Source organism: Lepisosteus oculatus, chromosome 5 (assembly GCF_040954835.1).
Source record: "Lepisosteus oculatus isolate fLepOcu1 chromosome 5, fLepOcu1.hap2, whole genome shotgun sequence".
Classification (NCBI taxonomy): Eukaryota; Metazoa; Chordata; class Actinopteri; order Semionotiformes; family Lepisosteidae; genus Lepisosteus; species Lepisosteus oculatus.
Genome location: NC_090700.1, coordinates 4,535,220 through 4,559,490, shown reverse-complemented (window position 1 = coordinate 4,559,490; position 24,271 = coordinate 4,535,220). Strand labels below are relative to the sequence as shown.

The following is a 24,271-nucleotide window of genomic DNA, read 5'->3' as shown; positions in this document are numbered from 1 at the left end:
CACACCTTGGTCAGCAAGGAGTGGTGCCCAGTGTGGGTCAAAGTGAAGTACAGTAGCAGCCTGATTTTCAAAAGGGTGCTGAAATAAAAGACATCTAGAAGTGATTGTTAAAACCTGGTTTAGTTATAAACTGTATAAAATGCAGCATGCATTCATTTGTTATACCCTTCAACATATTGAAAAAAAGCATTTTCATTCATCATTATTCATCACATCATCAATCATTTAATCATCATTCTGAATAACAGGCTATAGGTGTTGGACTTGATAACCCAAAGGGTTCTGACCCACTCTGGTTCTTCACAGGGAATGTGTCAGGGCTAACAGATTCATTGTGGTTTTGTTGCTGGAACTGGATGTTTTGAAATCTGAAATGCTGGTACCCTTCTCCTTGCCTAATTTATCAGCTTCTCCCTATCCAGAACATCGAAACGTTCACAGAAGATGCGTGGACAGAAAAAATCTTCACTGAAAGAAACCATAGGGAGGATTGCAGAGAGATGCTGTTCATGGACACCATTCTTTTATCCAGCAGCTCTGCAGCTCCTTTATTTGTTTTGAAGCCCTCCCAGGAATTTTAATGAAGTTCTATCCTAAATGAAGTTCTAGTCCTAAAATCAAGGAAGTCTTATCTCTAACCTTAATCCTAGCCTTACCACTAACCTGTAACTTCAGCCTCAACCTTTACCATGTCTGTAATTTTAGCTTTAGCCTTTAGTTCCAACCCCAAAGAAGACCATAGTGATCAAGCCATACTGCAGTCCTAAGTTTCCTGCAAGCCTAACTGTTATAACTACAAACTCCTAGTCTAACCTTAACCCTTAATGTAACCCCGAAACAACACCCTAAAGTCTACTCCCTAAAATTCTGAATCTGAAATTATACATGGCCTCATTCCACCTCAAGGCTGTCCAGTCCTGGTTCTGGAGAGTAGGTGTGTCTGGAAGTTTGTGTTCCAGATCAGCTCTTGACAAGCTAAATGAGATGGTCACTGTCCTTAATGCATGAATTGAACTGCTTCTCTCAGATCGTGTTGTGTTGCTGCTTTGAAGAGAACTGAAACCCTCCAGGACCAGGATTGAGACGATTTGCTTTAGCCAAAAGGAATCATCCTAAATTCAATCCTGATCCTTCAGTTAAAAACTGAAACTTTAAAATTACAACCTCACACAAACCATATACTGAACTTTGAAGTAATTATGTTAAAACCTGTACCTTACTGTTCATCCTAAACATAGCCCTAACTGTCTTGCAAACCCTGATAAGTTCTAACGCAACAGTCATAATGTAAAATTCAGCATTAAAAAAAAAGTCTCAGGGTCTGAATTACAGATACTGAATAGATTGTAAGAAAAAAAAACCAATGGCTTTATATAAGCCGGTGTGCTGGTTTTTATCCACAACTCAATACAGCATTATTACACACGTGAGTGCGCTAGAGGGCGCTGTTTTCCCTTCACAAATACTTCCGGGTTATTAATCCACCGAGGGGGTTTTACTTCCGGTCTAGAGAGTAACAACATTTACAGACAGAGCAGTGAAGGCTTTCCCCTACCTGGAGAGTGTCTGTGTTTTTACCGTTTTGGTCGGAACATTATGTGAGTGTTCACATTGGCGGTACCGACCGGTTCTACCAGTTGGAGGATTTTAATAAAAGCTCCGCGACGTGTTCAGCCTCGTTGGTGGAGAAGAGACGCCGGCGCTCTTGAAGGACGCGGTTCAGGTGAGACATGTGGTTCGTCTCAGGCTGGCGAAGGCGAGTAACCGAGCACCTGGGAAAAGCAGGGATGGGGTTTGAGAACTAGCTGGGTTCGGTTTGGTTCTCGCTTGTGTGTTTTCTCGACTTTACGTCGCGGGATTTAATCAGAGTTAAAACGTACAAAGGCGACATGTTTTAGCGCGTTGCGGTTTGCTGAGGTCCGTTGGAATCTTTTTTTCCACCGATTGTGAAGTCTCTTCTTCTTTACTCTTCTAATCAATGTTTTTGCGAAAAACAAGACGAGAATGTAGTGGTACCTGCCAAGTTCATGGCACCGTGTTCAGCTGCTCTCTACGCGTATTTAAGACGTGTGGGAGGGTTATGTCAAGACTGTCACCTACACAAGGCGAGTTCTGGGTTCAGGCTTGGGTGTTTGGCGTTTGTTATGGTGAAACGTAAAAATCATTGCGTTTTACTGATTACGTATTTTTTTCTTCTTTTTTTGCTTCCCAAGGTAAACCTAATTATGTCTAGGCCACACTCCAGATCACCTGGTTATCCACGCAGGTTAGTGGGAAAGTTTGTAGTTTTAAAATTGTTCTCCTGTTGTAATTGAACTAGTGATATTTTTTAAATATAAAACATTGGGAAATAACCATGATGGGAATGCACAATGCTGATGCAGTGTTTAATATGCTAGTTCATACATAGATGTATAAAAATAGATTTAGCCTTTACCGAAGGTGATGTATAAAGTACCACAGTTTCATAAGTAGCAAGTGCCAATGAGTAATGGCGCTACTATTGTGTGACGGCAATTAAAATGCAAAAGAGGGAAGAGAAGGCTAAATTTATTTATATACGTTTGTGTATGAACTAGTACACTATCTGAATTGAAAAGAGAGATTGAACAAAACGAGAGTTGCTTGAGGGGTGATGAACCACAAATAATGATAAAGACTCAAGAATTCACAGCAAACATGAAGTTATATGCCGGCAGCTGGACTTGTGGGTTTGCAGTATATATGTAGACATTTGTATATATGTTTCTCTGTATATATGTAACATACAGAGAAGTACCGACTACAGAAGGATAACAGAATGCAATTCCTGTCTGTTCACACAGGCCCTCGTCCCTGTACAGGAGAAGCCCGGGTCGTGGTGAGGGGAGGGGTGACCTGAGTGAGTACCCGAAAGATGGGTTTGCAGAGTTTAAGCAGCACCAAGGGAGGAGGGATCAGTGGGCGAACCCGAGAGGCCGAGGATTTGGGCAGATGGGCGCTGGAGCGTCTTACAGGGGGCACAGGAGGCAGTACGGAGACGGCCCCCCCGTGATGGGCATCAGACAAGCAGAGCCGGATGCTGGTGGACGACCTGTGGCCCTGAAAAGATCACGCTCCCCTCGACCGCAGCGGGGATCCCCTGCTTGTCAATGGCGCTCTCCTCTCCGGGAATACCCTGACCACCGGGGGCGCTCTCCTCTCCGGCAGTTCCCCGACCAGCGGCATCATTCTCCTCTCCGGCAGTACCCCGACCACCGGCATCATTCTCCTCTCCGGCAGTACCCCGACCACCGGGGGCGCTCTCCTCTCCGGCAGTACCCAAACCACCGGGGACACTCGCAATTTCATGCCCCTAACATTAACAAAAGACCGGGACCTCAGAATGAATATCGGCGATTCGCGGGGGAAAGAAGAGTTCCGTCTCCAAGGCGCTTCCATGGGCATTCCGATGGAAGAAGATCTCCTCCTCTGGAAGCTGTCTCCAGATCTGGACCTAGTGGACCCGCGTGGGATGTGGACCCGTGCCAACCAATACCGCCCGCAGTGCACAGGAGGTGGCACTACCAGGACAGTGCCCCAGGAGTGGTCGGGAGCCACAGCCCCAGACATGACCGCAAGAGGCCCAGAGTGAGATCCTCTGATCGCTCTCCACAGGCGGACAAGTGGACGGAAAGGATGCATCCTGGTCATTTTGGATCACCAGATAGGAAGCTCTCGGTTTCTCCGCAGAGAGATCCGCAGGAATTTCACGGAAGGAGCTCTTATGCCGAGAGGTACAGGAGCAGAGCTGTTCAGCAGGGGTAAAGAGGGGGTAAAAGTCTTAAGGCCGCAACCAGTAAAAAAAAATTAAACTATCATGGGCTCGTTACTGCTTTATAATCCTTTTCTTTCCTTAATTGGAAGAGGTTTTCAATTAGGGTCTCTCCTTCATATCCCTAAGCATTGTCTCGAATGGGAGTTTGTCCATCACCCAACTCTTCAAGTAACCCTGAGCTCTCTGCAGTGCCTGACCCCAGTGCTGCAGCGCAGGAGCCCAGCGCGTTGTAGTCCAGCTCTCTGTTGTCTGTGTGTTGAAAGTGTTAACTGCTTTATGTCGACACAGGTGTCGCGAGGAGCCGAGGTACAAGGAGCGCGGGCTCTCGGCAGACATAGAGGCGCGGAGGTCTGAAAAACGGGAGCGTCGCAGGAGCCTCGACCGGCCGCCTTTTGCAGCAGAGGCTTCTGGAGGCCAAGCGCGTGGCGGAAGAGGTGGGAGTGACGGCAGCAGACGGAGCCGGCAAGAGCCCTGCGAGGCGGAAGATGACATGCGGCGTAAAAAGGAGTACGGTCACCAGTATCCCCAAGACGTGCCAGGAGAAAGACGCCACAAGCCCAGGAATTACGAGAACAGAGACAAGGGCATTTTTGGGGCTCCCCCGAATAGACAGAGCCCCCTTGTCAGGGGGAGGATGCAGCAGGATGGAGCAACGCCCCATTTAAAGCCCAGCAGACCAGCACGCCCTGTCCATGGCACCAACGGTGACGTGGACCTCAGGCTTCCTGTGGCTGATCACCCGAGAGGAAAACTGCCTCCTGGGGAGCACTCCGCAGCACGGGGGGAAGTGCCAGAAGATAGAGGCCGCAGACAAGGAGAAGGTGAATTTTCGAGGTCTCCGCCAGGCAATCTCAGGAACCGGCCCAATGAGACCCTTACCATCAAAGTGGACATGTCGCACTCAATGGCCCAATCCAGGTACAGTATCTGGTGTTGCTTCTTTGAAAGGCTAGCTCAAAAGTTGGTTCTCCTTTTCAGCATGTTCTGCCTTGAGCCGTGAAAAGTCGTGAAATCCATCGTTATATTTGGAATGCTGGCCGCTCTGGGAGATTGGTTAGTGGCAGATCCATCAAGGTTTCATCAATGAAGGTCACTGCTTCCAGATGATTCGTTTAATAAGAATGAATACCAGGTGTAACAGCAATGAGATAAAAGGAGCACCACAGAGCTTGATGTGAAGACGGCTGTGTGGAGGCGTTAAAATGTTGGAACCTGTCTAAACCAGTGCAAGAAGAGTGCAGTAGGTCAAGGAAGGGAGACATTTTGTTTTTCAGCACAGAGTTGTCCGTTTCCTTCAGCGTAATCTGTTTCATCCAGGGACCGCAATCCCAATGGACGCATACAGGATTGTCATCACCATGCCTGGCTTTCCTTGTTTTAAGAGTGGGGATTATGAAGGAAGAGGCGCTACAGTGGTGATGCAGATCATGGGTCCTTGGTTAGATTCCAGACTGGGGTGCCACAGAGCTGGGCGTATTTGCGGGTACCCCAGTTTCCTCTCCATTGTCCCAAAGACATGTTGATTACAAGAATAGGTGCCTCTACCTTCTACCTGTGTGTGCGTCCTACGATCCTCAGGTGTCCTGACCATGGTGGCACTGGATTGCAGCCACGATCTGATGATGGGTGGCCTTTGAAAAAGACCTTCCTGGCAGTTTCAGAGTTGCCTTTTGAAAGGAGCAGCTTGGTTGAAAAGAATAGTGGAGAACATGAATCTCCAATAATGTTTTTATGCCTCTGTGCGTCATCGTATCTGATGATGCAGAAATGTTTACTGTTTTTTTTCTTTAATGGAGGCAGCAGTGCAGAAATTGTCCCGGAACCGATTAAAAGCAGAAAGCCTCACGTTTCCAGTCCGAGTCAAAACAAAGTGGACTTCATCTGCTGTGGCCCTTTAAAAATCCAATAGGAGCTTCTCCATCTGAAGGCTACATCTGGACACACACTGGCTGTAGACGGCCGTCTTCCCATCTGGTTCCCTGTCTTGTTTCCAGAGTCGGGTTGGCAAAAGTGGAGGGGTCGGAGGAAATTTTCAAAGCTGTGTTCCAACAGGATGATTAAGGAAAGGTGGAGGATCCTAAGATTTCACCCTCTGAGAATAACTAGAGCTTCGAATTGTGTTCATGATGATCCGGTGGACAGCAGTAAAACCACAGGTCTTTGTAGTCTTTCGTCTTCCACGCCACTTGTCTTCAATGATTTTTAAGTTCATTGTCAATGTTTAACTTTTTAGAAGTTGGAGCAGGTAGGTAAAAATGATTAGTTCTGTGCCATATTCTTTTGGTCAGTTTTGCTTTGGGGTTCTCAGTGGAATTTCAATTTTTCATTGCTTTAAGGTGAGTCAATACAAAAATATTTTGGGACATTATTGATTGAAATGTGATTGCCAAAGACAGCTGGATTAAGAAGACTTCCCAACATGCCCAGGCATGCCCCAATGCCTCAGATAAAGACCCCAGCCACTCTTACACAGCACTAGTGGGTCACCTGTGTGTTTCTGTAGTTATTGCACACATGGAGGGGCACATCTGTGGTACTATGGCAACAGCACTTTGCCATGAATCTGCTTTGATGAGGGTCTCTGAGAGCTTTGTTTTAGCCTTGATGCACAATGGATTCCCTTTCAAAAAGGAAAGAGTTGTAGCAAAGCGACCACTTTAAGTGCTCTGAAAAAGCAGTGTAGTTCCATGATGTTTTATTCCACAACACAACTTCCAGCAGCCACAGGATCTCCTCTGTGTTCAATCTTCCTGTAGGAGGAGGCTTAGCTTCCAACCCCCGACAAGTCTGGGCAGCCAGTGGGTCCTGCTCGGAGCACTGGAACACTCTTGTTTTGCTTGATGTGGGGGTAATTGGACCATTCAGCTGCCTAAAGGGTACAAGAACTTAAGGATCGCCACAGCTACATACATAGAATTGGGATTGTGAACTGGATCTGTGACTCTGGGGAGAGCCTTCTTTTAGTGCAGCTGGATACATCCAATTGTTCTACAACTTCAGCTAGTGGGTTGCACCCTTTGCAATCGGAGATTTCCCTCTTCCTTGCTTCCCCGGAGTTTGGCATTAGAAGATTAAACATGTGCAACGTTGTAGTCCTTGCTCTTCCTTTCCAGAATTCAGGAATTGACAGGTGGCCCATTCTGGAAACATCAGTGGCCAGAGAGAGAAATGGCTTTAAATTAGGTACATCTATATACCAGGTCATGAAGGTCAACCTTTAAGTCATTAGCCATTGCAGTACACATGGGAAAGACCAGACAGCTTCCAGCCACTTGCACTTCCAAATCTCAAACGCCCATTTGGGCAAGAAGACAAAGGATTGGGAGAGAGTAGTCCTGGGAGAAGAAGGGTAATCCATTATTGCTGAAGCTGTAGTAACGTGAAACATGTGGCCATTCTAACTGGAAAGGACTGTCTTGCAAAGAAGCAATTCCACTGAAAATAGGAAACTTGTTGTACAGTTGGCAAGTGGCTGTTTCACAAAACCTAGGTTTCTTTTTCAACAACTGTGTTTTTCGTGACTGGAAAGATTTCAATGCACTGATGTACAATCCCATTTCCCAAGGATAAGGACATTTTCAGATTCTGATGAAGTCATCCGCACGATGGAGCCAGTAGCTTTGAAGAAGAGAGAGGAGGAGCTTGGTGGTTGGGGGAGTGTCTGGCGGAAGAGGAGTCTTTTTGTCTGAGAGTTGAGAGTATAACCAGTTTGTGATCCATGAACCTGTTGGAGCCACTTACTCACCAAAATTAATGAGAAGAACAATGACCGCTAAGTCCCGGCTTTGCTGCAAAATTACTTCTCCTTTCCGGATTCTCTTCTTCTTGGCAGATCTTGAAGAACTGTGTTGGACCTGGAGGTGCCTGATGACAGGAAACCAACACACAGGTGTTTTTTGCAGCTCTGAAAAAACTTTGCTGCTTAAATGAAAACGAGAGGTTACAGCAGACAGGACGCTTGGACTGTTTCCAGTCTGGTGTTGCCATGATCTGTGGGACTAATGCACACCTTCAGACTTTGAGAGTACTGTATGGCAACCGTATTGAGCAATCTAAAGCTAACCTTGTGCTTGTTTAAACAGGATTACTGCAGCTTTGCTGGAACAGCCCCAACAGAGCGTACATAATTTCTTCCATTTATACGGTGCTTTACAGGTAATGGGGACTCCTCTCCACCACCAATGTGTACTACCTGTCTGGATGTTACAACAGCAACCAGTACACTCGCCACACATCAGCTATCAGTGAAGCGGAGAACAGAGTTATAAAGCCAGTTCAGAGATGGGGATTTTTTTCTTACCTAGCCATGACTGGTAAAGGCCAGTGGAAAATTTGGCCAGGATACCAGATTTAAAACCCCTACTCTTTTCAAGAAACGCCCTGGGATTTTTAATGACCACAGAGAGTCAGGACCTCGGTTTTACGCCTCTCCCGAAAGACTGTGCCTTTTTTGCAGTATAGCATCCCCATCACTATACGGCATTAGGGCCCACACAGACTACAGGGTGAGCGCCCCCTGCTGTCCGCATTAGCACCTCTTCCAGGTGCAACCTTACTTTTCCCAGGAGGTTGCCCATCCAGGTACTGGCCAGACTCAAACCTGCTTTGCATGGGCTGCCGGCTGTGAGTTGCAGGATGATATAGCTGCTTGGCAATGTAGGGTGTCACAAGTTGTTGGATTCCACATTACATTCTAAAATGTTGTAATACAGGATGTCACCCTTTCGGTGTAAATCCTCCAGAAAGCTACCACAAGGTCTTCTTAGGAAGGTAAGGAAAGCTTTCCTATTCCAAAAGTTTGACTTTTTTTTTTTTGTGTGAAACATATTTTTGCTGGCGGGGGGGAACAGGCTTCTCCTGATAATCCAGGCTGTAGCTGATGGTGTTCCTTTCCCTTGTGTAATGCTGTTGGCAGGCTGTCTTCCTACTCATCTGACAGACAGCTGTCCCTGGATTTGGTGCACGTGAGGCGGCCGTACCCTGACCTGCCTGTGAAGAGTAACGGGGGCTCCCCTGGACAGCGGCCTGTGGGTTCTGGGGACTTCGCCCAGGAAATTATCACTCTGGTGCACCAAGTCAAAGGTTGGCTCTTCACACATGAACACTTGCATGAGCAATCACCAGTATTCTATTACTATCCGAAATTAAGGGAGATTAACCCTTCACACCTTAGCGTGCCACCTTCAGGTTACAGGTGTGATGCACGTGTTCTCTGGAAACAGGGTTCGGTGCTTCTGAAACCTGCAGTGACGTCTCGTTTTTTTCCTTGCTCTCTTACAGAGAGTTACTGCAAGGATAAAGGAATCACCCTAAACGACCGCTTTTCCAGTATTCTGGGCTCTGGATCGCAAGACGAGGAATGGCCAAACGAGAGTCTGAGGATTGACCGGTATCCCTCTCATCAACAGTTTCATAGAGAAAAAGACTTGGAATTTTGCAATGTTCTGTTATTGTTATCTCGACAGCTTTTCGTAGTTATCGTTTTTAAAAATGGCTTTTTTTTTATTCCTATGAACTTTTAAATTGGCTAGTTTCATGCCACCATTATACAATGTGGTTAGTTAATGACAGCTCGTGCTGACCATACCTGGACTATAAGAACCCACATACAGTGTGAGCAGACCCTGAATTCATGGAGGGGATTAGCCACTGGGCAGCCCTGATTGTCTGTCATACTTAACCTTACCTTCAGTTTTCCTGGGCTTTATTGATTAAGCCTGTTTGGTGAGTTAAGAATGCGAATCTGTGGTATCAGCCTGTTGATGTCTGAACTTTGTGAAGGTACTGTAAGTTTAACCATGTTGTCGCAAACACACATTTGTATATATTGTGATGTAAAACAAAGTTTTACAAGGCACTATGTGCATTGTGGTTTGAATCCACTCATCGATGGTGATTTTTTTCTAACCCCGACATATAAAAATAGCGTTGCAGTTCCCTTTTAAAATAATGACTTTTTTCTGTTTTCTTTAATGCAGACGGATCGATTTATCTCTATCGGAACTGAAGGTGCAGAAAATCAACAGGGACATAAGAAACTTGAAGGTATGATGATTCTGTTTGCTTATTGTTTTTCGGTTTCAGGATAGTTTTTTTCAATAAGAGGAAAAATTGAGGAAGGAAGGATTCCCGATGGAATTCTTGAAGGTAACTAAAAAAAAAACTCAACATAGTCGTCCCGTTTGGAGATGCACAGCTGAGCACCTTACACTGGTGCACAGTACCTGGTTAGAGTGAGTGGCAGACAAGACTGAGAGCCGGGGTATTTTAATGTGCTCATGTGCTCGTCTGCTTCTCCTGGTGCCAGACCACCTCGCGACAGATCATCGACCCCAACGATCTCCGACATGACCTGGAACGGCGCAGGCAGGAGAGGCGGCTGGGTTCGGACGAGAGAAGGTTCCCAGCAGGCAGTTTTCCAGAGCACCAGATGTTCCCTGCCAGGTGAATGCCTTCGCAGTCCTGAAGGGTGGCACAGTTACAGCTTTTGGCAAGATGTCTGGCCGTTTTGCAACATAAAAGCTTCATGGTTCTCGGTGCATGTATGTTTATGTACATGTATTTCTGAATATGTTTCCACATCTTCATTTCCAACAGGAGGGATTCTGATTTCCGAAGGGAAAATGCAGAAGAGAGACATTTTCCCCGGTCAGATCTGGCTGGTAATTCTATGCATGGGCAGACTGGTCCAGCTATGGTAAGTTGAATTCTTGAGATTCCCTCACGCAGTCGGATTATCTTCTGATCATTACGCATGTGTTCCAAAATTAAGGATCTAGCAATAAAAGCTTCTGGTCGTAACCATACTTTGATAAATGTTAACGCATTTGAAACGGCTGAAGAAGCTTTCGAAAAAGCTGAAGAAGTTGTGTTTTTTTTCTTTATATTTAAGTAGTTAGAAAACGGATGAATGGATGTTTCACTAGCCAAAAAAAAAGTATTTTCTCCTCAGAAATGCGGAAGCTCAGTCTGCATGGGCCTCTTGAGCAAACACTTGCGTGTTTGAAGTGCTGGGATTGTTTCTTGCCATCTGCTTTATGTTGTGTCTTTTTTTGGTTTTCTGAAGAACATCAGGTGGAAGAAGCCTGGATTTGTCCGAGTGGGCCTGAGCATCCAGAACAAATACAGACGTCTTCAAGCTGTACGGCAGAGAAGGGCCAATCTGTAGAAGCCACAAAGCATGCTGGGAGCTAAAACAAATGGTCAGTCTGTTGTCCAACAGTGAGGTGCTTAAGTCATGAGCACTAGTCAGTCTGATTTCAGTCATTTTTCATTGCTGCTATAGTTAACTTCCAAATCGGGAAAACGTAGCTTTTTAAACATCGTAAAGTGCTGTCAGCTTGCCTTGTTGTTATCATTTCCTTTTAAAAAAAATAAGTTATGTCTTACAAAAAATGTGTTGTCCGCTATACTTATCTGTCCTGAGAGCCAGGATTTTACAGTGTTACAATAAACCCTTTTTCACCGTTCCGACATTGGATGCTTCTTGGAATTGATGCTCGTCTGTTCTGACAGCATCGCCCCCGCCAGGCAGTTGCTTTGCCAGTAGTTTGCTAAGGGTGGTACATGGGGTAAATTATCATCGCAAGGGATTAAAGGAGTCCCGGATTACCTTTTGTAGCCTTAGAATGATAATGTATGATTTATGTTTTAAGGAGGGTTACTTAATGCATCATGTATCTAAGTTTTAATACCAAGTTGTCCCTTGACGTATTTTCTGTTATGACACTATTCCGTAAATGAAACAGATTGGCTTGGTGGGTACTTAGTGTGCTTGATGTAGCAGTGATTTTGGCTTTGCTCTTTCAGGGAGGGGAGCTGGGAAGAGAGGAAGAAATGTTTGGAACCTTCCAGGATTGAGGAGCATCTCTAATGAGTGGCAAAACCCTCTTATCAGAAATCTTCACAAACATTTAATTTCCTGTCCAAGGAACGGGCAGGAACATCCGGAGTCATTCTCCTGGGAGATTGTTTTTAAGAGACTGAGATTGAATGTTGTGTAATGTGGAGAGAGATGAAATGGTGAAACAGAATGAACGTTTCTTCGTTGTCCTCTTCCATGCCTTTCACGATGGCTGCTTTGAGTTCACTGAATCGTTTGGTTGACCCATCTTCCTCATTGGCACGTTTGTGGCAGTGGGGAACCATGTCAGTACACAGGTTTGATGAAACAGCCGTGTTACTGAAGCTGAGTCCCCCTGGAGTTGGTTAAGAAAGGGCTGGATGAGATTCTCATATCTAAAACTATTAAACTACTAACAAATGAGTGAAAGAGTTGCTGAAGGGCACCTTCTCATTTGCTGCCTGTTGTGTTTCTTATGTGCTGCTCAGTTCACTGGTTAGTTGTCACTTCTAGGCCTGTAGGGTAAATGAGAAGTAGACGCAGCTGTCTGTTCCTGACCCAGCAAGAGGAGCTGTCTTTCACCACGCTTCAGGACTCTGGATATCAGCGCTTTCAGAACGCAGACACGTACCATTGTGACTTCTAACAAACCCCTTATGTTTAGAATTGTTTCCAATGCAAAAATATTTTTTTTCCTTCTTGTAACATTTTAATTAAACGGACGTTAGTGGAAATTTGAATTGCTTTGTTGAGTTGAATGCAGTTTCCCCACTCATTTTGTTTTTGTACAGGCAGTTTATAGAACGAGAAGTGGTTTCTCCTGGTTCGCCTGGTCTTCTCAGAGCTTGCTTGCCGTTTGAATGTCGGACGTTTTGATCTTGAATTAGGTTGGGTCATAAAAACGTTCCCCTGTCCAGTTCTGCCTGTTTCTTTGCGCCGCACAACCAGCTGACAGAAAATAGGATTGCTATTGGATTAATTAGAAAAAATAATCGGCAACAGTACACGTTTTTTTTACCGTGACTTAAATTAAATCTACCACTGATTGCAGCTGATTATGCGGTGCTTGCATGAAGTCACAGAAAATCCGAGTGTTTAATGTTTTTAGGTATTTTTTAGGAAAGCAAAATACATCTGCTTGTTAACCAAATGTACCGGTCATGGGTTTAGACTTCCATGTCGTGAAGAAATGTGTCACGGCAGGTGTAGTATAATATGAGAAATTATCAGTATCATCCATCAAGTCTGATCTGTATGTGGATAAGTATTTTTAGTGACGTTTTGCTTTATTTATCGGTGCTTGTGGAGGTTGACTACCAGGTGTGACAGCCCCAGATCTGCTCTGGGGAAGATACAACAGCTGCAGCCCACAAGAAATGCTATTCTTCCCAGAGAGCCCAGCTACCACTATGCAGCATTTAACGACTCTGACCTCAGCACGATGTGTGTGTTGGAGACAACTGTTCTGCCCTTGAGTCCGGAGAATAAGGACAGTCAATCACTGAGGACAGTTCAGTGACAGTGCTGTGATATGCAGTGCCACAAACACTTTAGTGAGATTTGCCCCCAGAATGCTTCAGAGGTATTAATTTCAGTCTCATGTGCATTGGTTCAGAAGTTAAGAAAAAATACTGAACAAGTGGCCAATCAATTATTTAAACCTCCACAGCTGTTTGTATTATTACGGGTGGTAAGTTGTGAATGTTCAGAAAGGAAAAGTGATGACATGAAGAGTGTAAGTAGTTATGAATCAGTATGAAATGATCCTATATAAATTTACTTTGGAATATGAAGTATTACACCATAACATTTTGGGTGCGGTTAACGAATTTGTTTAAAAAATACTCCAGAAACGCAGTAACCAGCAGGCGGTCGCTGTGGCTGACAACACATCCGGGTTACCAGTACGGAACTTCCTGTGCGGCGCAAGAGCTGGTTTGGGCTTCAAATCACTGTAGGCTGATAAGACACGGCTTTGCTCTAACAGGTTTAATAAAGCCGAAAAGCAACCGTTTTATAGTGGGGGGTACAAATCTTAAGCAGTTGTTGTCTAACAGCGGGAGAGTCGGTCGAGTTTTAATGTTTATATGCCGAGATCTCCGGTAGCCCCCCGACCTGTGTCGTTTCGCTAGCGAGAGGACATCTTGTGGTGACCGTTTCGCTACGCTTATCCCTAAAATAGCCGCAATACCGGTTCATCCCGGGTAAGTGAGATTTTACTTCTTTCTGTTTATCTAGTTTGGGGGTGGTTTGGGGCCGCTCTTGTCAGAAACTTTAAGCAGAAGCGGTAGGAAGAGTCTCGCCGGGTTTTCACACTTTGGCTTTGCGCCCGGTGCGGCCAGGCCTGTCTGAGATGGTGGGGGCTGGCAGGTCAGCTCTCCTCTCTCCGGCTGAAATGTTAAAAAGGAGAGGTCTAGCGTGATCCAAGATCAGCTGTGGGGTGGGGGTTATTGTAAGGTCGCATTTTCGTTTTGTGTTTGTAGTTGTGCGATGCGTGTACTTCTGAAAACAAGAACTGCGTTAAGACTGCACCCCCTTGTAAACCCTTTAAAGTTTTCAGTCCGGGCCAGCCGTGGGATATGTACAGTACAGATTGCTACTGTACAGTAAATGTCACTTGCGTGTCTGTTTTCTCTCGTCGTGAGTAGGTCTGAACCCCATAATGGCTTAATTATCAGGTAAGGAATCGGTGTGAAGCTTAGGAAAATCCAAAGACAGACGGCCGTCGTTAAATACGTGATGCTAGTTTCTAAACCCGTAACATTTCAGGATGTTTTGCGCTCAGGTGCCGTCGAAAATGTGGCCGGCGCCCCTCCCCCCCCCACCAAGGCGAGCTTGAAAATAAGATCGAAAGTTTGAGCTGTTTAAGGTTGTAAATGCTACCGGCTTCTTTTACTTTAAAAAGCGTGCTGGTGGATCACAGCTGAAAACAGCCTCGACTTTAGCTCAAAGACAGGCTGCCTACGCCAAATAGTGTCTCCAAACTGTCCCCCTGTGTGTGTCCCAAGACGGACTAGTGTCCCACCCAGAGTGCAGCCTCACCTTGTGCTTCGGGAATATGTGTTGCTGGGCTGCATCCGCTATTATCAGGATCCTGATGAATGGAAAGCTGTGCTCCAAACGCGGACACACTGTTAGGCTAATTTAACATCAAATGACCCGTTTTAAAACGGGTGTTGCTGTCCTGGATATTGTTTTGACTTTGAGTCAGGTTTTCAGTTTTTTTTTTGTTGTTGTTCTCTTGAAACACTAGATGGCAGACTTGGCTGCAATTCCCAAAATCCTCCTTCAGGCTAATGCAAAGTTTTCGTTTTTATGTCGTGACAGTGCTTGAAGTTGTTTTACGTCCGCTTGCCCGGTTTGTATGTTATGCTTTTGTTATAAAAGTTATAGTCTTGTAACTTTTCAGAATAATTCAGACCCCGATTTGTGTTCCGATGAGAAGAAAGCCCTCTATGGCTCTCCTTGAGCAGCAGATGTTTTAAAATCACCATTAACCTTTGATTCTTTGGTTTCCATGCAGTGATATTGTTCCCCACAGAAAGACTGGAGAAATGCCAATACAGCAGGGAGATGTGTCTCTGGACAGTAATATGCAATGGTTATTTTTCATTCTTTTTTTTTCATTTTTTGCAGTGCTGAAATCAGGAGGCTGCATATGATCAGTTGGTGAACTCTGTCACACTTTCTCCCCTAGGTAATTCTTTTTCATTTAAATTTAGTTATGAATTTAAACCCTCAGCCTCAAGTTAATTTTTTTTTTAAGTTTGAAATATGTCCTGCTTAACGATCGATTGGTAGAGGCAATAGAGTTAATGAAGAAAAGTCAATTACAGATGCACAGAGCTATTCTTCTGCCTCCCCTCTGTGAGTGGTTCAGAAGTGAGGAGACTACAAAAGATGGCCAGACTTCACTCACTCAAGACATCTGGAATTCCTTGATTTAGAATTTTTCCTTTCAAAGTTGCCAACATTAGGTTCCTTAATTACCTGTTTATAAATTTAACAAGACAAAGGCATGTGTAGGTGGAAACACAATAAACACCGTTATCTGTTATTTATAAGTGCCGTGATTTGCGTTGTGGTGTTTCGTCGAACAGGTCTTACTCCGACACCTCTGGAAGCGGCCTGCAGAGCCACTGAGGAATGCCATTGATGGATCACTGTGGGCCGGACACGAGGGACTACAGGGCCCGCCCAGGAAAGTTTTCGCACTGGAGAGAGGCCAAGGGCAATGGCCTGGCTCACAGCAGCCGATCCTTCCACTCTGACAGGGGCAGACTTGCGCTGATGAATCATCGGAGTGCTCCTCCAGGCCCTTACCACAGGTCTGCTGCCCAGTGGAGACCTCCACAGCTGGGGTCGTTTCATGGGCATCTGCCCCAGCCGCGACACCATTCCCCAGAGCCCTACCAAGGCCCCAGGAGGGACTTTTCCCCAAGGCCGGCGCATGCACACCCCGCCCCACGCAGGCTGTCCCCTTCCGGGGCAGCGCATGGAGCCCCAGCCCTCAGGAGACCTTCCCCCAGAGCAGCCTTCCAAGGATCTCAAGGCAGCCGGAGACCTGCTTCTCCAAGGCACTTCCACGGACACCCCTACGAAAGAAGACCCGGGTTGCCCCCTGTTCCCCGTGGGAGGGCTCTCTCCCGTGAGCAAGATGGCGACGGGTGGCCCCGAGGAGTGGAGCACCACAGGGGCCGCTACCAGGGTGTAGCCCCTGGAGCAGGCAGGAGTCCCAGCCCCAGGGCTGGCCGGGAGGGGCCTAGAGCAAGATCTTTCGATCGCTACGCACAGGGAGAGGGATGGAGCGGGGAGGAAGACTTCCCCTACAATCACTCCGGAGGACGGAGGTATTCTCTCTCCCCTCCACGAGTTTCGGAAGAATTTCACAGAAGGGGCTCTCATCCAGAGAAGCATACGAGCCGACCCATTCAGCCCGGGTAAAGTGGGGTTAAAAAGGCTGAGCCAAGCACAGCAGAATAACCAAAACAAAATAGCCATTCCTCCTTTGTATCTGAAAATGTAAAGTATGCAGAGCTGTTAACTAATGTATTGTATGCCTTAGCCATCTTTCATTCTTGGGAGGTTTTAATGATTAAGTCAGCCGATAAATCCTTACTGGCCTGCCTGTGTAAGCCAAACAGATTCTGGCATGAGGGGAAGGTGCATTCTTGCAGCCTTGCTGAAATACAGTCCCGGCAAAAGCTTGCAGTGCTGCGGTGTAATGAAATCTTTGTGTTCTCTGTGGTGGATACACAGGTATTCTGCAGATTTCAGAAAGCACGGCGAGGTAATGGAAGGCAGAAACGTGGAGTGGGATGACGGAGCACGCCCGTACAGGTCCCCAAAATGGAAAGCGGGCCACTCTCCGCCTAGGTGCCACACGGCGAGGGCCGCAGACCCAAGAAGGGACGGACATCGACCGCTCAAAAGGCGGCATCACGAAAGATCTTCCTCCTCTTCAGCAGCAGCAAGCGAGCACAGTCCCCAGCGCCAGAGAAGGGAGACGCCAGAGCCCTGTAAGAAGTCCAGGAGCTGTGGAAGTAGGGAGGAAGAAAGCAGGTCGGTCCCCTCGCAGAATAAAGAGAAGATCCAGCTCAAGGGGAGGAAGAGCAGCAGGCTGGCAGATGCCAGTCAGAAGGCTTCACCAGAGGAGCCCGTGGCTGGAGAGAAGGTGTTCAAGAAGCTTGACAAGGCTCTCGGGAAAGATGCCACCTCCAGGCTTTCCGTCGCCAAGCGGAAGACGGCAAGCGAGCTGGGAAGCGATGCCGATTCCTTGAAAATGCAGCGCAGGAAGACCCTCAAAGTGAATAGTCAGAATAAACAGCCTTACAAGCATCCCGAAAATTCTACATCGGATGAAGACTTAATGGGAACGGAGACTCTAACAATCAAGGTGGACACAAGACATTCGTTGACCAAAAGCAGGTATGGTATGCGAGTTTAGGTCCTTTCGATTTAATGAGGCTGGTTTTAGAAGTTCAAGCTTTTGTTTTCTTTGCCGTCTCCAAATGGATGACCTCATCTTAGCTCCGCGATAAGCTCTGCGTGAGCTGGAAGAAAAAGGAGCGATTTCTCTGTTTTACACTCATCGCCTAATGAGTTTAAACCCTTGAGCTCTTTCCCCATTGAAGGTGGAACAAGCCTGTAAAAACATAATGCATCGTTTTTTATTCTCTTCTTGCATGGCTCTGAAACCTTGCCGCGCGACAGACTCCGTAGTGTTATAATTGTCTGGAACCCCTTTTGAGCATGCGATACACTGGAATGCTGCGGCACAATTTGGACATTTCTCTTACTGAAAGGGATTTTTTCAGTAAATAAGCCTTTTTATGATGCCAATGGAGTGGGATGCTGCATCTTTGTCAAGGCTTGCCTCCTTGAAGAGGAGAACATATTCCAGCCCCTCCTAAGGGTGGGGGTTGTTCCAGAATCCAATGGAGCACTCCGACACATTCCAGTGGATCCATGGAAAATCTCAGGGAGCAAAGCCCAAACTGGATGCCAGTCTCCAAATCTGGACATACGAGGGGACGTGAGGATGAGAGCTGATTGAACTTCCACCCTGTCCTTCCTGGAGGAGCATGCAAATCTCCAGCACCCGTCGACTGATGTCTGGAATCTTCCAGTATTTGTGTGCAACGTGATACTAAAATTCCTCATTGAATTAAGGAATCAGTCTTTTGGAAAGACGTACATCTTTCACCTTCTTTAGTCACTGAAGCATCAGCATGTAAAATGCAACGTTCCCACTGTCTTTGCGGAAAGCCTGGCTTGAAGTCTGCTTTTGTAAGAGCACGGCTGCAGAAGATCTGGATGTCTGAGGAGTGGGGCTGACCAGGTGCCCCCAGTGGGCACCGCTGCTTTGTTTGAGATGTCCCCTCAGCAGGAACATGCCTGTATGAGCCAGGGCCGTGGGCGCTTTGAACCAAATGGATATCTCGTTCCTGACGAAAAGCACACACATTGCCTATCGTGTGTATCTGTGAGCAGTTATGACGAAAGCAGAGAGCATCTGTCCTTTGGGAAAGGTCGTCCACCACATGCATCCTTTACTGAAATTTTGCGTTCATCTAGGCTTGTGTATTATACTGGCATTCATTCAACACACGAATCCTTCAGGATAATTTGATTTCGCAGCACTGGGACTGCAGAGGCTGTATTGCTGAACTGAGGGGAACTGGTCTAGTTTGCATGTGTTCATGTCCGTTCCCAAAGAGGCTGAAGTTGCACAGCTGTGCTGTCCTTGAGAGTGGAGGTTGTTCTGATTTTATATGTTGATTTATTCCTGGACACATAAGCACTGTTTTTCTAAGGCGTGTAGTTTAATACACTGCATTTCCATTTTTTTTACCTCGCAAGCAAAAGCAAAGCGTCTGCTAGCTGCTCACTGGATACAACTCGTAACGGACTCTTGTAAAATGAGAGAAAGACGTTCCCATCGTTCCCCCACCTGCCAGAAAATAATTCACCCAGTTATGTTTAAATCCCGTTTCTGTTGGGGGGACTTATTCCCACTGTTCTGAAGCATGGCCCTTTTTGGAGTGTAAAATCTGCGAGAGGAAAAAGGAAATGGCTCTTAAACTAACCCCCTAAACATCTCGCATAGAATTGGAAAACCGAGATTGGATTCAGCTTTCCACATTTGGAAACATTAAGCAGCTTGCCCTCTGAAGGAAGATGATTCCCATGTAAATTGACTCTCCCCTCGCTGCTGACTATGCACTGTATATTAAGAAAGGGATGAACTAACAGTGCTTTGCACAGGAGGGCTTTGGGATATAAAAGCTCATTTAAAAGGAAAGAAGGAAAACGGATCTCATTGTCCCAAAGGCTTAATTCAGCTCTCTAGAGCAGGGAAGGCGACACTGGAAAGGTCTTCTGCAGAAGCTCTGGAGTCATACCCTCGGAATGGTAATTACTGGAAGCCTGTGTTGTGTAGTGGAGGAGCAGCTTGATCTTTTTATAACCAGCCTCATCATTTATTCATTTTACATTTGTTTTGTATGCACTAGCAGAACTAGAGAGAAAGGGACCTATGAAAAACCATTTTAGCAGAAAACTTATTAAGTTGCTTGGAACACAGTAGTGTGGTGTGCTCTGCGTATGCCACATGTTTCTTGGTCATCGATGCCTGCCATATTGAGTTCTGCAGTCTAGATGCGTGGACGCCTTGTCTAGTTTTGCCATTGTGTTTACTGTGTTCTTTTCAAGTAAACACTCATATCGTCAGGCATGGTTTTAGTTCTGTGCAATCAACTCATTAATGTGTTCAATGAAGAATGTGCCTTATTAGATAATGTAACTTGTCAATTATAAGTTTAAAACAGGTATTCAAGAGCTGTTGAGTTGCAAATTGTGTAGTGATTTGGCCAGTGTCTTTGGAGTGGAGTGTCTCTCTTTGGGTGCTGTTTATCTGCCTTGTTATGCTGTATGCTGCTCTCTTTGTAGCTCCTCTTCCCACTCAGACAGACAGCTCTCCCGGGATTTGGTTGCTGTCTCCAGTGGAGGCTTGGAGTCCCCCGCTGGGGTAAAGTCTGGGTCCTGGGGAAGAAACGCCTCTAAGAATCAAACAGGTGACTTTGCCCAGTACCTCACCATTTAAGTCCACCAAGTAACAGGTTGGTCACAGCCCTGCGTACAAGGGAAAGCACTTGAGTTAGGGTGAATTGATGTGCATTTTATTAGCTGTAGTTTGTAAGCCATCAATGGATATGACATTATCCTCTCTGCTTGGCAGACGGAGACGAATCGTAACCTGCAAAGTCGTAAACTGATGTCGAAGACTGCTTTGGGACATGCTGTTGCCCTGCTTGTCTTGCAGACAGAGCCCAGTGACTGGAAGTGCATGGCATGTGTGCAAGGAGGGGCTTGTGAGGGTGGTGAGAGGGTTGGTGGGCGCGTGCAGGAGGTTGTGCCGTTGGGTCTCACTCTGTTGCAGTGCTGTTGAGGAAGTTGGGCCTGTGCAAGTTCTGCAAGGAATCTTTCTGACCAGATTAAGTGACTTTCCCGGGACTGTGAGATTTCTTCCAAAGTGCTTCTCCTTTAACAATAGATTTTAACTGCAGGTGTTAGGTATGGGTGTCTTCAGTTAAACACTGAAAATAAAAAAAGCGTCAGGTTTACCACATGGAGAGGCATTAAACCTGCAGCATGGTGTCAGTTTCCATACCTATTCATTGCATTTTAATGTCTTTTTGTTTGGTGTAAAACCGTGGGCACTATAGAGTAAATGTGAGCAGCTGCTTTTTAATTTTCCCCACTTTTACCCCCTTTTAATATAGATTGTGAAGGATAGTTTCAGGTTTCTCAGTTTTGTTGTTAGGAAGATGCGCAAGAGGCTGTGTGGAATTAGGGGGCTGTGTGCTGCTGTCCCTCTGGAGTGGGGATAGGCAGCTCTCACGGGCACCCCCCCTCCTATCTCTGATCCCTGATCCCTGAGGGCCATCAGTTTGGATACTGAGGGCTTTGTGCCAGGAGTTGGAGTGCTGCTGCTTGCTTACACAGGACATGTGGCCATGCTGGGTTTCTCATTTGATGTCTTACAGAGAGCTATATCAGGCATGAGAATATAACTTTAAACGAGCGGTTCACCAAGCTTCAGGACGCAAAGGCAACAGGTCAGGGTGAAAGGAGACATTATACTGGACTGAAGATTCAAAGGTAAGTTTTCTGTTGGCTCTGGACTGCTCTCTGTGCTCTTCTTCGGTGAGATTTCTCTCCTGAAAGTTTCATGCATACAGTACATGTGCATTGGGTTTGTATAGAAGCTGTTTAAACTTCATTGAACTTCTGGACAGAAACATTGCGACATCCAGTGACTTAGCAATGAATTACTTAATTGTATTGAGAGGGGATTTAAGAATGAATTATTACAAGGCACAGACGGTCAGTTCTAATTATGAAATTAAAAACATTCAAACACCTGGGACACACACTGATGTGCATTTATACATGCTGAAGAACTGAGAGCTTTCTTTGGCTTTTTTTTCCAGGCAAATTGAGCTCCTGCCGGAGATTCATAAAAAGCTGAGACTGGTGAAAACCATTGGATCAACTCAGGTACTGGGCATCATGGGGCTTAGCTATCGAATGCGCTTGGCCAGATGTGTGTAGCACAGAATCGTGTAGTGACGTTGCACAGAGGGTGAATGAGGATGAGCTGTCTTTCTGCAGTGGAAAGTGATAACGTGCTTCTCTGGGAGTAGCTGTGCCAGTGACTGGCAAGCATTTTCTGTTGCAGCAGAGCACTTTCAGCTCGGATGACTACAATCAGAAGCCCTCTCCCTTCGTGAAGAAACCTCTTGTGGACAACCCTGGACATGTGCGACACCTGATGGTACTGTATCTGACCCTCTGTCACCCCCCAACCTCTCTCTCCGTCTGAGCAGCGAAGAAATGCTTTCCTTCTCAATGTGCATGTTTTACATTTGCATAGACGAGTATTTGAAATTGGCCACTTTTTTGTTGTTAAGTAGCCCCTTTACTCATGCATGTAGCCTTCTTGGCCCAAGTCTTTTGAAGTTACGTCTTGGCTTTGTTCTCCAAGTGAGATTAATAGTGCCCATGTTGGTGCTGTGCTGTCGTTTGATTCCCGAAGAGTCTTGTGAAAAGTTCAGATGAAATAGTGCAGATGGGTATCTGTGATAGGGAATACCATTCAAAATCTCATCGCCACCCAGCTCTGCTTATCGGGTTCGGCCTGGCTGTCAGAGTCGCTGGAATATCTTTTAAGCGGAGCCCGACTGTTGTCAGATGTTTATGGCACGCTGGGTGCTGATGAGTCTGCTTGAATTTACAGCCTAAACTGCCGTTGCGCCCATCTGTGCAGCAGAATCCTGTGTTCAAGAAGAGCCTTGGCATCCAGTCCAAGTACAGGAACCTGCAGAGTTTGCGCCAGCAGGGAGCCCACATCCGAAGCTCAGGATACCGCAGGTGGTGAGGGCTCTTTGGGCTATCCAGGTATCTAATCATTTAAAGCTGACGCCGTGTGTATATAATATGTTCAGTTCATTGGGACCAAGGAAGGTTGTATGGGGTCTTGTATCTTTTTGCTATCCCAGTGGGGTAGGCGCTACAGATTCACATTTTTTTTTGCCAGCGAGCAAATCGCTAGTTTCAATGTGTGTAGCCAGACATCCATCAGCAGGCTGTGCCTTCACAGTCAGCCTCAGAGATTTGATAGCTGGGCACAGGATTCCATCAGTATCAGCATTTCAGTGCCATCCTCTAAACCAATTGCATAATGCCACAGCCCTCCTCCCTCGTATGTTTTGCTGTTCCTAGCAAATTCTCTCCACATTTTCCAGGGCCAGGAAAAAAAAACAACTTGGCTTTGTGCTGTTTGATTTGACTGTTAAGCTCTGCCTGCACTGTTTTTCTCTCTTTTGCTGGTAAGGGTTTTCTTTCTGTGTGCTTGGTTAATCTCCCAAACAACACGACAGATCATTTGAATTCCTTAGGGGGGGAATTCATTTTCTTCACCTCCTATGAAGGTTATCAACAACAGCGTTGTGTCCAGCTGTCCGTGTGTATGCGCTTTTTTTTGTGTGTGATGTCCCGTCCCAAATGCAAGATGTCTTTTTAAATTAAGAACAAATTTCATTTCTGGCTTCACAAGTGATTCCATATTTTTCGTGGCATTCTTAAAACTACCCTAAATCTAATTTAATGTTTTTTTTTCTTCGTTTTTGCTAGAAAGAAGCCTGCACATCAGCATGAGGGAACATCTCTGTCATGCATCTAGGAGTTCATTGCGCTGGGTAACATTAATAAAGAGACACTGCATTGTCCTGGTGCCCTAGAGATGTCAGAAAGTGCCATATGCAGAAGAATGGTGAGAAATGGAGGCACAGACGGTGTTCTTAATGGAGTACCTTTCACTGTGCACTACTGCTCTTCCGTTTAACTGCAGGATTTCCCTACATCATAAACTGGTGGAGCCTCTGATCCTATCGGGATTTCCTGTTTGTTAAGTTGTTTAAAAAGTGAGAGTTGCGTGCATATTATCTTAATCATGTTGGCCTTTTATCATCCTGTCTTTTTTTGTATTCATTTTATGTTATTAAAAATGAATGACTGTTCATCTCAGAGTGGCTCTCTTCCTGAAGGTGGTGGTGTCTTGATCTGAGGTGGCTGTTTCTCAACAGTGTTGCGGTTTTGTGTGAATTCGGTCCTCTGCAAGTAACAAAAACAGAGTCAAATCATCCAAAGAGTTGCCTAAAGTGAATTCTGAAATGCCAGCCGGTAACTGGTGTGGTAAACGTTATCATTAAAATATGCTGAGGGTTACGGTACAGTCATTGTAACCCCAGACTGACAAGAACATAAAGATTTGCCGATTAAGATGCTTGCTTGTTCAGCTAACTTATTTCACAAGCTGCATGTGAACTCGGATCAAGGATCTTTCCAATGCTTATTTTATCGGTGTCTAGTACAAAATGAGCACTTAGGACTCCCGGGTCATTCTCTCCACCCTGTCTGTAATATGCATCTCCGATTGCATAGTCCAGTCTCACTGTCCTTAATTAAGCTGCATCAGTGTGTGCTGGCAGGAAAGGAACAACTCAAGGTTAATTCCATGGTGGAGAGAAGAAGAAATGCAATGTTTTGGCTGCTGTGCTCTCTTTAGG

At 45.9% G+C, this 24,271-nt stretch overlaps 2 protein-coding genes across 4 annotated transcripts; both read left to right on the top strand.

Annotated features, from left to right (window-relative positions):
- The first annotated feature begins 1,496 nt into the window (after nt 1-1,496).
- LOC102697930 (BCLAF1 and THRAP3 family member 3) lies at nt 1,497-12,379 on the top strand. Of its 2 annotated transcripts, XM_015341484.2 has the most exons (11): nt 1,497-1,723; nt 2,214-2,266; nt 2,826-3,755; nt 4,085-4,714; nt 8,712-8,878; nt 9,077-9,185; nt 9,775-9,841; nt 10,104-10,240; nt 10,394-10,493; nt 10,863-10,998; nt 11,606-12,379. In XM_015341484.2, the coding sequence occupies exons 2-10, from the start codon at nt 2,226-2,228 to the stop codon at nt 10,962-10,964; spliced, it is 2,283 nt and encodes a 760-aa protein (XP_015196970.2). In that variant the 5' UTR covers nt 1,497-1,723; nt 2,214-2,225; the 3' UTR covers nt 10,965-10,998; nt 11,606-12,379. The 2 variants fall into 2 exon arrangements, with proteins under 2 accessions (XP_015196970.2, XP_015196968.2); XM_015341482.2 differs by having other exon boundaries at nt 8,712-9,185.
- A 1,146-nt stretch (nt 12,380-13,525) lies between these two features.
- On the top strand, nt 13,526-23,722 carry LOC107076713 (BCLAF1 and THRAP3 family member 3). 2 transcript variants are annotated; one of them, XM_015341487.2, is made up of 10 exons: nt 13,526-13,843; nt 15,276-15,336; nt 15,740-16,489; nt 16,899-17,567; nt 20,091-20,215; nt 21,188-21,302; nt 21,635-21,701; nt 21,886-21,978; nt 22,441-22,601; nt 23,337-23,722. In XM_015341487.2, the coding sequence occupies exons 3-9, from the start codon at nt 15,786-15,788 to the stop codon at nt 22,579-22,581; spliced, it is 1,914 nt and encodes a 637-aa protein (XP_015196973.2). In that variant the 5' UTR covers nt 13,526-13,843; nt 15,276-15,336; nt 15,740-15,785; the 3' UTR covers nt 22,582-22,601; nt 23,337-23,722. The 2 variants fall into 2 exon arrangements, with proteins under 2 accessions (XP_015196973.2, XP_015196972.2); XM_015341486.2 differs by having other exon boundaries at nt 13,527-13,843; nt 21,883-21,978.
- The last annotated feature ends 549 nt before the right edge of the window (nt 23,723-24,271 follow it).